The sequence below is a fragment of the Salvelinus namaycush genome, chromosome 42 (assembly GCF_016432855.1).
Source record: "Salvelinus namaycush isolate Seneca chromosome 42, SaNama_1.0, whole genome shotgun sequence".
Taxonomy (NCBI): Eukaryota; Metazoa; Chordata; class Actinopteri; order Salmoniformes; family Salmonidae; genus Salvelinus; species Salvelinus namaycush.
This window is the reverse complement of record NC_052348.1, coordinates 10849995-10863662: the sequence shown is the minus strand read 5'-3', so window position 1 is coordinate 10863662 and position 13668 is coordinate 10849995. Positions and strand designations below refer to the sequence as shown.

The 13668-nt window shown below is 43.0% G+C and overlaps 1 protein-coding gene across 1 annotated transcript in view; it reads right to left on the bottom strand.

Moving 5' to 3' along the window:
• Window positions 1-3358: 3358 nt before the first annotated feature.
• LOC120035076 (scrapie-responsive protein 1-like) overlaps window positions 3359-13668 on the bottom strand; it is a 35716-nt gene continuing 25406 nt past the window's right edge. The window contains exons 2-3 of the mRNA XM_038981845.1: window positions 5011-5268; window positions 3359-4320 (exon numbers count right to left, since the gene is read on the bottom strand). Coding sequence (XP_038837773.1) covers window positions 4266-4320; window positions 5011-5258 — 303 coding nt within the window. The 5' untranslated portion in view covers window positions 5259-5268 and the 3' untranslated portion in view covers window positions 3359-4265. The remainder of the gene's footprint in view (window positions 4321-5010; window positions 5269-13668) is intronic.

Here is a 13668-nt window from a genome sequence, read left to right as displayed (position 1 = left end):
GACGTAACATAGTATATGTAAATCCGGGTCACTCAAATTAATGTGATATGTTACTTTTGGTATGCTTACATAAGACACATTTTGGCTTAAGGCAAAAACGTGTAGGGTATAATGCAAAAGTCTAGCAACCCAAAGGTTGTGAGTTCGAATATCATCATGGATAACTTCAGCATTTTAGATAATTAGCAACTTTTCAACTACGTACTACTTTTTAGCTACTTTTCAACTACTTAGCATGCTAACCCTTCCCCTAAACCTAACCTTAACCCTTTTAGCTAACCCTAACTTTATCCCTTTAATCTAACTCCTAAATATAACACTAACCCCTAGCTTAGCTAACGTCAGCCAACTAGCTAACATTAGCCACCTTGCCACCTAGCTAGAATTCATAGCATATCATATGTTTTGCTAATTCATAACATATTGTATGTTTTGCATTTTCATTTCACAAATTCGTAACATATTGTACGTTTGCATTTGTTAAATATGAATTGTAACGCGTAACATATCATACAAAATGGGTGATGGACATCCACAAATTAATACATACCATACGAAAATAAACATATCATACCAAATAGAGGGTACAGAATAATACTTATTCTCTGAGACCAGGTTGCAGCCAGCATTATAATTTCCCCCTAATCGATCAGTGCAGCAATCAATACTACAGACAAGTATGTATATTCTCACAAATTGATGTACATTATCGCAGCATCAATGTGTGTTTGCTAGCTACTGTCCCAATGTCCTTAGCTGCAATTTCAGATAGACCTACTAGGCAACATACCTGAGCTATTTTGATGCATCAGCAATAAATGTACCCATTTTATAACTAATTAGTCCAGGTGTGTGTGGCGAGCTCGAGCTTGGTGGTCTATTGTTGGGGTCAGCTTTCTAGATTTACTATGTTAAAGTAGTAGTCCAATGTCTAAATAATTTATGGAAAACTTCTCCTTGCTCTACACTCTTAGAAAAAAGGTGCTATCTAGAACCTAAACGGGTTCTTCGGCTGTCCCCATAGGAGAACCCTTTGAAGAACCCTTTTTGGTTGCAGTTAGATCCCTTTTGAGTTCCATGTAAAACCCTTTACACAGAGGGTTCTACATAGAACCCCAAATAGTTCTACCTGGAACCAGAAAGGGTTCTCCTATGGGGACAGCCGAAGAACCCTTTTGGAACTCTTTTTGTAAGAGTGTAAGCCTAAAAGAAACCTATGGCACTTCTCTTCGAAAATGAAAAGGGCCTACTTTGTTGCTAGCATTAGCAATTTTCAGCCATCTTCACTGTTGTTCACACAGTCAGGCTGCTTCATGATAGAAACTAGGTGGTAGCCTATACAGTTACAACCTGAAGTTACTTTTTTTGTAGCAGGTTAGGAGAATTTATGCAGCAGCTCAGGAGAATTAAGGTAGCAGGTTAGGGGATTTAGGAAAGGTTATAAAAAAGGTTAGAGTTAGCTATCATGCTCTCCTAACCGGTAATGCTTTTGAAAAGTAACTTCCGGTCGTAGCTGTACTCCATCAAGTCACAACCCTGCTTCATTCCTCCTGTTCTGTTTTGCATTCGCAAAGCCAGGGCCTCAGCGGAACTGGAGCAGTTCAGCTCAAACTGGTTTAAGTGTGTCAGGAGGAGAAAAAAGTAAACAGAGTTGTTGGGGTTGTGTGTCAAGATTGATTGTGAGTGTCTTTTCTCCTGCAGGCCTCAGCTGCTCAAGTGTCAATGAGGCTGAGCGTCCATGTTGCCACTATGTTGAATGCCGCCATAGCAGCTGCACTTGGAGAGAAAGATTCCTAGAAGGTCCAAGGATCTCCCAGTACAGTAAAGTGTTTTTATTCTCATTCCATAGCATCAAAATAGTAGTATGCTTATGTTATGACATAGTCGGCCCTTGTTTACGCTTGCCAACAAGTGACTAATATTAATTAGAATTAGGTTGGTCCTTACATTTGCCCTATTTCACACATGTAAAAGTGTGTATTATACACGTGGACATTATATTTTTGCATATCCCACTCCCCCCGAGTCAACCTTGGAGCGTGGGGTTACAGCCAAGGATCAGCCATTATTGACGGAAACCTTGGAGCAATTAGGGTTAAGTGCCTTGCTCAAGGGCACAGACAGATTTTTTATCTAGTCGGCACAGGGATTCAAACCAGTGACCTTTTGGTTACTGGCCCAACACTCTTAACCAATAGGCTACCTGCCACCCCAGAGGCCTACACCAGTAGCTGGTCAAATTGGAAAGTCACAATTAAGCACTGTAAAAAAAAAAATGGCAGACGTGAAGTTGTGGCTAACTTATCGTAAATGTGGACAAATAGCATACCAAATGGTTAGATATCAAATGAAAGATAAGGCCACAAGACAAAAGATGTAAAGTAGATGCTCAAGGTTTCCTTTCTAGCCTCACCAACACAGCCGTTCTCACCCAGCCCCATAGTAAAAGCACATAGCCTCACAAGCAAAAGGAGCTGACAAGACAATCAGCATTAGCATAAAACTGTAAGCCCCCCAGTTGTTTACCAATGGGCCCAACTGACAAAACACCCTTTCACATACTCACTGGACCCGAGATTCTATTCATACTGGATCCTCATTGTGGGAAGCAGATGACTTTATCCATGGGGTGTCAAACATAGGTATTTAAAGGTGGCAGGAGAGTGCACGCTCGATTCCTCTCCAATTACCATCCTCAGTGCTGAGTGATTTTAGACATAGGGGAAACACAGGATAGCAGTGTATGGGTGGTTTATGTGTGTTCACTTTGAACTGAGGACTGAAGTACTGAAGTACTTTGGGCTCCCGAGTGGCGCAGCGGTCTAAGGCACTGCATCTCAGTGCTTGAGGCGTCACTACAGACACCCTGGTTCGATTCCAGGCTGTATCACAACTGGCCGTGATTGGGAGTTCCATTTGGCTGGTGTAGACCGTCATTGTAAATAAGAATAAGAATTTGTTCTTAACTGACTTGCCCAGTTAAATAAAGGTTAAATATATATATATTATGATTAGATGCATTTGTGCGATTTGACATCCTTCGCTGTGGGCCTATTCTACAGTTACTGGAATCTATTATTAGGAGAATAACAGTGAAACCGTGAATAAATCTTACCCCCTCAAGAGCCTTAAATCAGTTTGTTTACTGCATTGAGCAGTAGAACAATCTCTTCTAGTTACAACAATATTAATCAGTGATGTTTTCTAATTGACTGACATAAGCAAGTCTATCAAAAACAAACTGAAACATAACAAGCTCACAAAGGAAACGTGAGCTACACAGGTGGTTTCATAATACAACAAGTAAGGCCTGCAGGCAAAATAACACTCAAACCGATCTGTTTATTAATATTCTCACATACAGTGGTGTAATTGATATAAAATCATTGGATAAGTACAGGGAGATGTCGTGGAGCAGTAGAACAACTTGTTAAAACAGCTACACCAGTCTAGGTGATCTGTAGTGCTATGTTATTTACATTTTGCATTTACATTTGAGTCATTTAGCAGACACTCTGATCCAGAGCGACTTACAGTTTGTTAGGCCTAGTAACACACACAATACTATAATCCTTTTGCAAAGACATTTACAATACAGTTGTACAGCCCACTTGTTTCAGCCATGTAAAATCATGCTTCATAGGCTCATCACAACATCACATTTTATGATCCTGCTGACATTTACGGCATTTAATAGCCTTGAATATAAAATGCAATGTCTCTCAAGAATGGCATACTATTAACTATTGAATCATATTTTTCGATGTGCAATAACTCAATATGAAGGCACACTCGTGGTATTACTGTACTACGACTGTTGCCAAATAGTGAGACCTGTTTACGTTTGGGTGTAGATAATGGGGAGTGTCGCATCATTGCAAATGCCAAATGAAGGGTCTGCCAAGTCAGATATACAAGTGGCAAAGGAGGGACACGGGCTGCATTTATTGAATTGTCTTCACAGATAATAAATATACTGGGTGCTGTATTTGAGACTGAAAATAATGCATTTTATTTGTAGGCCCAAGTATTGTGAAAGATGGGCCTCTTTTTTTTTCAGCTTCAAAGCTTGTGCTTTTGTTTTAGCTCCAGCCTTCTGAACTTGTCGTTGTTGTAGCTGTCTCCAAGTGAAGAATGAAATGCATGTAATTCTGTAGTCCGGATTGGATGGGCCCATCCCCCTTGGCCCCATTTACTCTTTACTCTTGTTTCAATTCAGAAGATTGCACCGTCCGTGTTCACTGTCCATTCAAACGACTGATGGCTCAGATGGTTTTGCATGGAATTATAAAGGAGATTTTGGGTCCAAAGAAGACATCCCTGGAACAACATCAAAAATAAAAACATGTGTTTAGTATTTTGCCATATTAGCCTGGAATCCAAGACTATGGTAAACTGTCCATGACTTTCTAGTGGATGGACCATGTGGTTCAGGAGAGAATGGCCTAGTTAATGAAGGAAGCATCTAGTCAAGAATGGCATTATTTTCAATTGATAAACTGATAAGCTGTGATTGCAAACTGATAAGCTCCGTGTATCTGTTTGATTTCCAGGCATATAGTGCCTCTTTAAAGGAAAAACAATTCTCTGTAGTCAACAGCTGACTAAAAACAGAGCCAAAATGCATAGGCCTAGCCATAGTGTATTTGCATTACATGAGCAAAGGCCATGACGTAAAAACAGCACGAATGACCTTTTAACTGACCAGTGAAACAAAAGTCAACTCCACATCACAGTTCACTGCACGGCAGCAGGCACACGTGCCTGACTGTATAAATAGGTGGATTATGATAATCACAATGTAGGCAGTGTTCACTGGGCAGCCTGTGACTGGATCCAATTCGTTCCCAACTATAATTGGCGCCTAACTGCCCGCCGGCCTCCATTCGGCCTCCAGTACACATAACAGCACCACAGAGCCTTCCACTGTTCCAGAACTGTATTAATATAGACTGTATATGTGTGCTGAACATGGGCGCCGCCTACTGGCGGAGAATGGAATTGCTGTACCTTGGGCAGCAGAGGAGCTCACTGAAGTTACAGTAGCACACCATGTCGCATTTGTTCCCCTCCCAGAAATGGTTCTGCAGGGAATCGATGGGTCGCATGTTCGCAACTCCGTTGGAGATGCCAACATTGCGACAGTCCCTGCCCTTCAAGACTTTCTTGTAGCAGGACCAGCGGTTTGATGGAATGGCCTCGCTGCCCATTGCCAATAGTCCAACCAAGAGAATAGCAGCAATGAGTAGTGCCTTCATTTTGATCAAGCTGTAAATAGGACGACATAATGTATATAATTGGTTAGAATGTCTCCAAAGTCACCCCAGTCATTAATATATAAATACGTTTTAACATTAACTACAAATCCAACCCACAAAAAAATATATTCCCGTTAGGGCCATAGGCAGGGTCTGAGTTTTAGTGAGGTCCAAAGAGGGTGGAGGGACATTTTTTGAAAGTTGAAGTTAATTTATTGCATTTCTTTCAAATAAAACAAATCTAAAATGCTATTTGGAGAAGAGCAAATACAGACAAAAATGTACCCAGCCATTATCACATTGGTTGCTGTAGCTTCATTTACCTCAGTTGATCAACAAAACACGTAGCCTATTAGTTCTACAATTTGCCACTACACATTAACTCAGCACCGAGATGAAAAACTTCAATATGTACAGAGGGATCTGTTAGAATATTTATTTATTAACAAAACGCAAACAAATATGTTTGCTTTACAGAACTTTTTATTGCAATGTCCTGCAATTCTACACATTTTGCTTTGAGCCGTGGAAAAATGTTTGCAGTTTAAAAGCTAATTTCCTGCAATTGTACACATTTTGCCATGACTTATGCCATGTTAAAGATGTAAATTCCCACGCATAGAGGACCTGCGTGGTTCTGGTACCGGTTCCGACCGACACTTTCGTTTATAAAATCGATCTGTGGACACCATATGCATCGAGCGGTAACGCGGGTTCATAACAACTCATTAGTGTATCTCTTCCTCCTGTGTGATTTAGGACAGAGAGGAAGACATTGGAAACACATTGGAAAAAATTTACAAAAAAACAGAGCAAACTAAAATGCTATTTGGCCCTAAACAGAGAGTACACCGTGTCAGAATACCTGACCCAAACTTAAGGAAAGCTTTGACTATGTACAGACTCAGCGAGCACAGCCTTGCTATTGAGAAAGGCCGCCGTAGGCAGACATGGCTCTCAAGAGAAGACAGGCTATGTGCACACTGCCCACAAAATGAGGTGGAAACTGAGCTGCACTTCCTAACCTCCTGCCCAATGTATGACCATATTAGAGACACATATTTCCCTCTGATTACACAGATCCACAAAGAATTCGAAAACAAACCCAATTTTGATAAACTCCCATATCTACTGGGTGAAATTCCACGGCGTGCCATCACAGCAGCAAGATTTGTGACCTGTTGCCACAAGAAAAGGGCAACCAGTGAAGAACAAACACCATTGCCTCCTTCTTTCCACTCCTCTCCTCTTTTGACCTCACCCTCTCACCTTCCCCCCCTACTCACAAGGCAGGCAATACGCTTGACCTCATCTTTACTAGATGCTGTTCTTCCACTAATCTCACTGCAACTCCCCTCCAAGTCTCCGACCACTACCTTGTATCCTTTTCCCTCTCGCTCTCATCCAACACTTCCCACACTGCCCCTACTCGGATGGTATCGCGCCGTCCCAACCTTCGCTCTCTCTCCCCCGCTACTCTCTCCTCTTCCATCCTATCATCTCTTCCCTCTGCTCAAACCTTCTCCAACCTATCTCCTGATTCTGCCTCCTCAACCCTCCTCTCCTCCCTTTCTGCATCCTTTGACTCTCTATGTCCCCTATCCTCCAGGCCGGCTCGGTCCTCCCCTCCTGCTCCGTGGCTCGACGACTCACTGCGAGCTCACAGAACAGGGCTCCGGGCAGCCGAGCGGAAATGGAGGAAAACTCGCCTCCCTGCGGACCTGGCATCCTTTCACTCCCTCCTCTCTACATTCTCCTCTTCTGTCTCTGCTGCTAAAGCCACTTTCTACCACTCTAAATTCCAAGCATCTGCCTCTAACCCTAGGAAGCTCTTTGCCACCTTCTCCTCCCTCCTGAATCCTCCTCCCCCTCCTCCCCCCTCCTCCCTCTCTGCAGATGACTTCGTCAACCATTTTGAAAAAAAGGTCGACGACATCCGATCCTCGTTTGCTAAGTCAAACGACACCGCTGGTTCTGCTCACACTGCCCTACCCTGTGCTTTGACCTCTTTCTCCCCTCTCTCTCCAGATGAAATCTCGCGTCTTGTGACGGCCGGCCGCCCAACAACCTGCCCGCTTGACCCTATCCCCTCCTCTCTTCTCCAGACCATTTCCGGAGACCTTCTCCCTTACCTCACCTCGCTCATCAACTCATCCTTGACCGCTGGCTACGTCCCTTCCGTCTTCAAGAGAGCGAGAGTTGCACCCCTTCTGAAAAAACCTACACTCGATCCCTCCGATGTCAACAAGTACAGACCAGTATCCCTTCTTTCTTTTCTCTCCAAAACTCTTGAACGTGCCGTCCTTGGCCAGCTCTCCTGCTATCTCTCTCAGAATGACCTTCTTGATCCAAATCAGTCAGGTTTCAAGACTAGTCATTCAACTGAGACTGCTCTTCTCTGTGTCACGGAGGCGCTCCGCACTGCTAAAGCTAACTCTCTCTCCTCTGCTCTCATCCTTCTAGACCTATCGGCTGCCTTTGATACTGTGAACCATCAGATCCTCCTCTCCACCCTCTCCGAGCTGGGCATCTCCGGCGCGGCCCACGCTTGGATTGCGTCCTACCTGACAGGTCGCTCCTACCAGGTGGCGTGGCGAGAATCTGTCTCCGCACCACGTGCTCTCACCACTGGTGTCCCCCAGGGCTCTGTTCTAGGCCCTCTCCTATTCTCGCTATACACCAAGTCACTTGGCTCTGTCATATCCTCACATGGTCTCTCCTATCATTGCTATGCAGACGACACACAATTAATCTTCTCCTTTCCCCCCTCTGATAACCAGGTGGCGAATCGCATCTCTGCATGTCTGGCAGACATATCAGTGTGGATGACGGATCACCACCTCAAGCTGAACCTCGGCAAGACGGAGCTGCTCTTCCTCCCGGGGAAGGACTGCCCGTTCCATGATCTCGCCATCACGGTTGACAACTCCATTGTGTCCTCCTCCCAGAGTGCTAAGAACCTTGGCGTGATCCTGGACAACACCCTGTCGTTCTCAACTCACATCAAGGCGGTGACCCGTTCCTGTAGGTTCATGCTCTACAACATTCGCAGAGTACGACCCTGCCTCACACAGGAAGCGGCGCAGGTCCTAATCCAGGCACTTGTCATCTCCCGTCTGGATTACTGCAACTCGCTGTTGGCTGGGCTCCCTGCCTGTGCTATTAAACCCCTACAACTCATCCAGAACGCCGCAGCCCGTCTGGTGTTCAACCTTCCCAAGTTCTCTCACGTCACCCCGCTCCTCCGCTCTCTCCACTGGCTTCCAGTTGAAGCTCGCATCCGCTACAAGACCATGGTGCTTGCCTACGGAGCTGTGAGGGGAACGGCACCTCCGTACCTTCAGGCTCTGATCAGGCCCTACACCCAAACAAGGGCACTGCGTTCATCCACCTCTGGCCTGCTCGCCTCCCTACCTCTGAGGAAGTACAGTTCCCGCTCAGCCCAGTCAAAACTGTTCGCTGCTCTGGCACCCCAATGGTGGAACAAACTCCCTCACGACGCCAGGTCAGCGGAGTCAATCACCACCTTCCGGAGACACCTGAAACCCCACCTCTTTAAGGAATACCTAGGATAGGATAAAGTAATCCTTCTAACCCCCCCCTCCCCCTTAAAAGAGTTAGATGCACTATTGTAAAGTGGTTGTTCCACTGGATATCATAAGGTGAATGCACCAATTTGTAAGTCGCTCTGGATAAGAGCGTCTGCTAAATGACTTAAATGTAAATGTAAATTGTAAATACAACCCATATTTATGCTTATTTATTTTCCCTTGTGTACTTTAACCATTTGTACATTGTTACAACACTGTATATATACATAATATGACATTTGTAATGTTTTTATTGTTTTGAAACTTCTGTATGTGTAATGTTTACTGTTCATTTTTATTGTTTATTTCACTTTTGTATATTATCTACCTCACTTGCTTTGGAAATGTTAACACATGTTTCCCATGCCAATAAAGCCCCTGGAATTGAATAGGAATAGAGATGCCCAACTCGGCGGAAAGATGTCTCCTTTCAGTAGGTGGCGTTTTTTCGATGTTTCGCTCACCAAGCAAATAGTTTTTGTATGGAAGTCAATGAGAGTGTTGAATTTGGTCAACCAAAAAATGTATGGCTTATTTGCTACGGTACGTTTATTTCATCCAATAATAGTTTCCTAAATGCTTCAATTGTTACGAGTTTACTGATATAAGTAGGGCACGTGACATCCCGGCAATTTTGAGAAAAAAACACTTTATATGGTTGTTGTCTCGAGATGGCTATGCATATTCATTGCATGAGGCCAGTAGCGTAGCGTCTGTCTCCATTGAATACAGGCAGTTGACGTCAACAACCCTCATCGAATTTTCAAAAGAGATTACAATAATTAGATGTATCCACCAATCCAAAGAAAGAATAGGCGGGATCTAGACGACACACTATGCCGCTTTGTGGACAACGACTTCCATTGTTAGGACAGTGAGACATGTGTCTTGTCAGTATATCCATAATCTTTGTTTAAGATGTGAAATGTGACACCATTTGAAGCTGGGATGTCCCTTCTACCATTTCATTCGCTCTTCCGACTGTCCATCAACTCCTGTCTAAACCGTACATCACAGCCGCTGACAAAGCACATGCCTTAAAATCCTGACATCGTAGCGCAACAGGATAGAGTGGTTTCGTCGCTCGAGCACATTCAGAGATCGATTTATAACCAACTTTATCACAGTAATCTAAAAAGATTAATAGATTTTAAACAAAAAACACTTTTTGTTTGTCCTAGACAGACAATAGTAAGATGAAAGGCGAGTTCAGGAAGCCAAGCTAGAGCTCTCTTGTGTGACGTTCACAGCGGTGGGGCAGACGTTTTGATCAAGAGAAACCTGCATAATACTAGACATACAAATATGTATTTTTACAGTTATAAGGAAGGTGAAATCTTATAGTTATTATTTTTATAACTATAACTATAATTTCATTATACTATATTTCAAGTGTTATTCATACAGTTTTGTTGAATAGGAAATACATACAAAATAAGAATCATATTTTTACTTGTGTATTTGAGCTTGTGTCCTCAAAAGTGACTACACCTCAGCAATTTATAACTATCTTTATCAGAAAGGTGAGATTTCAACCTTTCTTGGAGTAGGCAGCATTACTTATGTCCCTCTCATGATAAATCATTTGTTTTGGGGATTACGTAGATTACATTTGAGATTACATTTAAGAGATATCTTAAGAGATATCTTTAAGAGATATCTGAGTGAGCGTGAATAATAAAATCAATGGGGGCCCCCTGGAGGTCAGGGTCCCTGGGCACGTAATTCAGCCATGATTACTAAAAGTTCATATAGCTGGCTAGACTAATTTGACTAATTTACCAATCTTCAAAATGTTAATTGATATGGACTAATTGAGTGACTGTCAGTGAGTGACATATAAGAAGAACTGCTGATGCACAACCAAATTTCGAAAATTCACCAATTGTACAATTCTAACTCTCAACAGTAAGTTGAGACCCCATCTTCTTTGTAAGCAACTCCACTGTAGATTTGGCCTTGTGTTTTAGGTTATTCTCCTGCTGAAAGGTGAATTCAGCTCCCAGTGTCTGTTGATAAGCAGACAGAACAAGGTTTTCCTCTAGGATTTTGCCTGTGCTTAGCTCCATTCCATTTCTTTTAATCCTGAACCCCCCTGGGTATGCTTGAACTATTACAAGCATACCCATAATATGATCGAATCAAATAAAATACAATTTTATTAGTCACATGCGCCGACTACAACAGACCTTACAGTGAAATGCTTACTTACCAGTCTCTAACCAACAATGCAGTTAAAAATAATACAGATAAGAATAAGAAATAAAAGTAATTAAAGAGCAGCAGTAAAATAACAGTAGTGAGACTATATAGGGGAGGGGGGGTACCGGTACAGAGTCAATGTGCGGGGGCACTGGTTAGTTGAGGTAATATGTACAGTTGAAGTCGGAAGTTTACATACACGTAGGTTGGAGTCATTAAAAATCATTTTTCAACCACTCTACAAATTTCTTGTTGACAAACTATAGTTTTGGCAAGTCGGTTAGGACATCTACTTTGTGCATGACACAAGTCATTTTTCCAACAATTGTTTACAGACAGATCATTTCACTTATAATTCACTGTATCACAATTCCAGTGGGTCAGAAGTTTACATATACTAAGTTGACTGTGCATTTAAACAGCTTGGAAAATTCCAGAAAATGATATCATGGCTTTAGAAGCTTCTGATAGGCTAATTGACATCATTTGAGTCAATTGGAGGAGTACCTGTGGATGTATTTCAAGGCCTACCTTCAAACTCAGTGCCTCTTTGCTTGACATCATGGGAAAATCAAAAGAAATCAGCCAAGACCTCAGAAAAAAAATTGTAGACCTCCACAAGTCTGGTTCTTCCTTGGGAGCAATTTCCAAACGCCTGAAGGTACGACGTTCATCTATACAAACAATAGTACACAAGTATAAACACCATGGGACCACGCAGCCGCCATACCGCTCAGGAAGGAGACGCGTTCTGTCTCCTAGAGATGAACCTACTTTGGTCCGAAAAGTGCAAATCAATTCCAGAACAACAGCAAAGGACCTTGTGAAGATGCCAGAGGGAACAGGTACAAAAGTACCTATATCCACAGTCAAACGAATCCTATATCGACATAACCCGAATGGCCGCTCAGCAAGGAAAAAGCCGCTGCTCCAAAACCGCCTTAAAAAAACCAGACTACAGTTTGCAACTGCACATGGGGACAAAGATCGTACTTTTTGGAGAAATGTCCTCTGGTCTGATGAAACAAAAATAGAACTGTTTGGGCATAATGACCATCGTTATGTTTGGAGGAAAAAGGGGGAGGCTTGCAAGCCGAAGAACACCATCCCAACCGTGAAGCACGGGGGTGGCAGCATCATGTTGTGGGGGTGCTTTGCTGCAGGAGGGACTGGTGCACTTCACAAAATAGATGGCATCATGAGGGAGGAAAATGATGTGGATATATTGAAGCAACATCTCAAGACATCAGTCAGGAAGTTAAAGCTTGGTCGCAAATGAGTCTTCCAAATGGACAATGACCCCCAAGCATACTTCCAAAGTTGTGGCAAAATGGTTTAAGGACAACAAAGTCAATGTATTGGAGTGGCCATCACAAAGCCCTGACCTCAATCCTATGGAAATTGTGGACAGAACTGAAAAAGTGTGTGCGAGCAAGGAGGCCTACAAACCTGACTCAGTTACACCAGCTCTGTCAGGAGGAATGGGCCAAAATTCACCCAACTTATTGTGGGAAGCTTGTGGAAGGCTACCCAAAACGTTTGACCCAAGTTAAACAATTTAAAGGCAATGCTACCAAATACTAATTGAGTGTATGTAAACTTCTGACCCACTGGGAATGTGATGAAAGAAATTTAAGCTGACATAAATCATTCTCTCTACTATTATTCTGACATTTCACATTCTTAAAATGAAGTGGTGATCCTAACTGATCTAAGACAGGGAATCTTTACTAGGATTAAATGTCAGGAATTGTGAAAAACTGAGTTTAAATGTATTTGGCTAAGGTGTATGTAAACTTCTGACTTCAACTGTACATGTAGTTAGAGTTATTAAAGTGACAATGCATAGATGATAACAACAGAGAGTAGCAGCGATGTAAAAGGGGGGGGGGGGGGGGTGCAATGCAAATAGTCTGGGAAGCCATTTGATTAGATGTTCAGGAGTCTTATGGCTTGGGGGTAGAAGCTGTTTGACGCCTCTTGGACCTAGACTTGGTGCTCCGGTACCACTTGCCGTGCAGTAGCAGTGAGAACAGTCTATGACTAGGGTGGCTGGAGTCTTTGACAATTTTTAGGGCCTTCCTCTGACACCGCCTGGTATAGAGTTTCTGAATGGTAGGAAGCTTGGCCCCAGTGATGTACTGGGCCGTTCGCACTACTCTCTATAGTGCCTTGTGGTCAGAGGCCGAGCAGTTGCCATACCAGGCAGTGATGCAACCAGTTAGGATTAGAGGTCGACCGATTAATCGGAATGGCCGATTAATTAGGGCCGGTTTCAAGTTTTCATAACAATCGGTGATCGGCATTTTTGGACACCGATCATGGCCGATTACATTGCACTCCACGAGGAGACTGCGTGGCAGGCTGACTACCTGTTATGCGAGTGCAGCAAGGAGCCAAGGTAAGGTACTAGCTAGCATTAAACGTATCTTATAAAAAACCATCAATCTTAACATAATCACTAGTTAACTACACATGGTTGATGATATTACTAGTTTATCTAGCTTGTCCTGCGTTGCATATAATCGATGAGGTGCCTGTTAATTTATCATTGAATCACAGCCTACTTCGCCAAACAGGTGATTTAACAAGCGCATTCACGAAAAAAGCACTGTCTT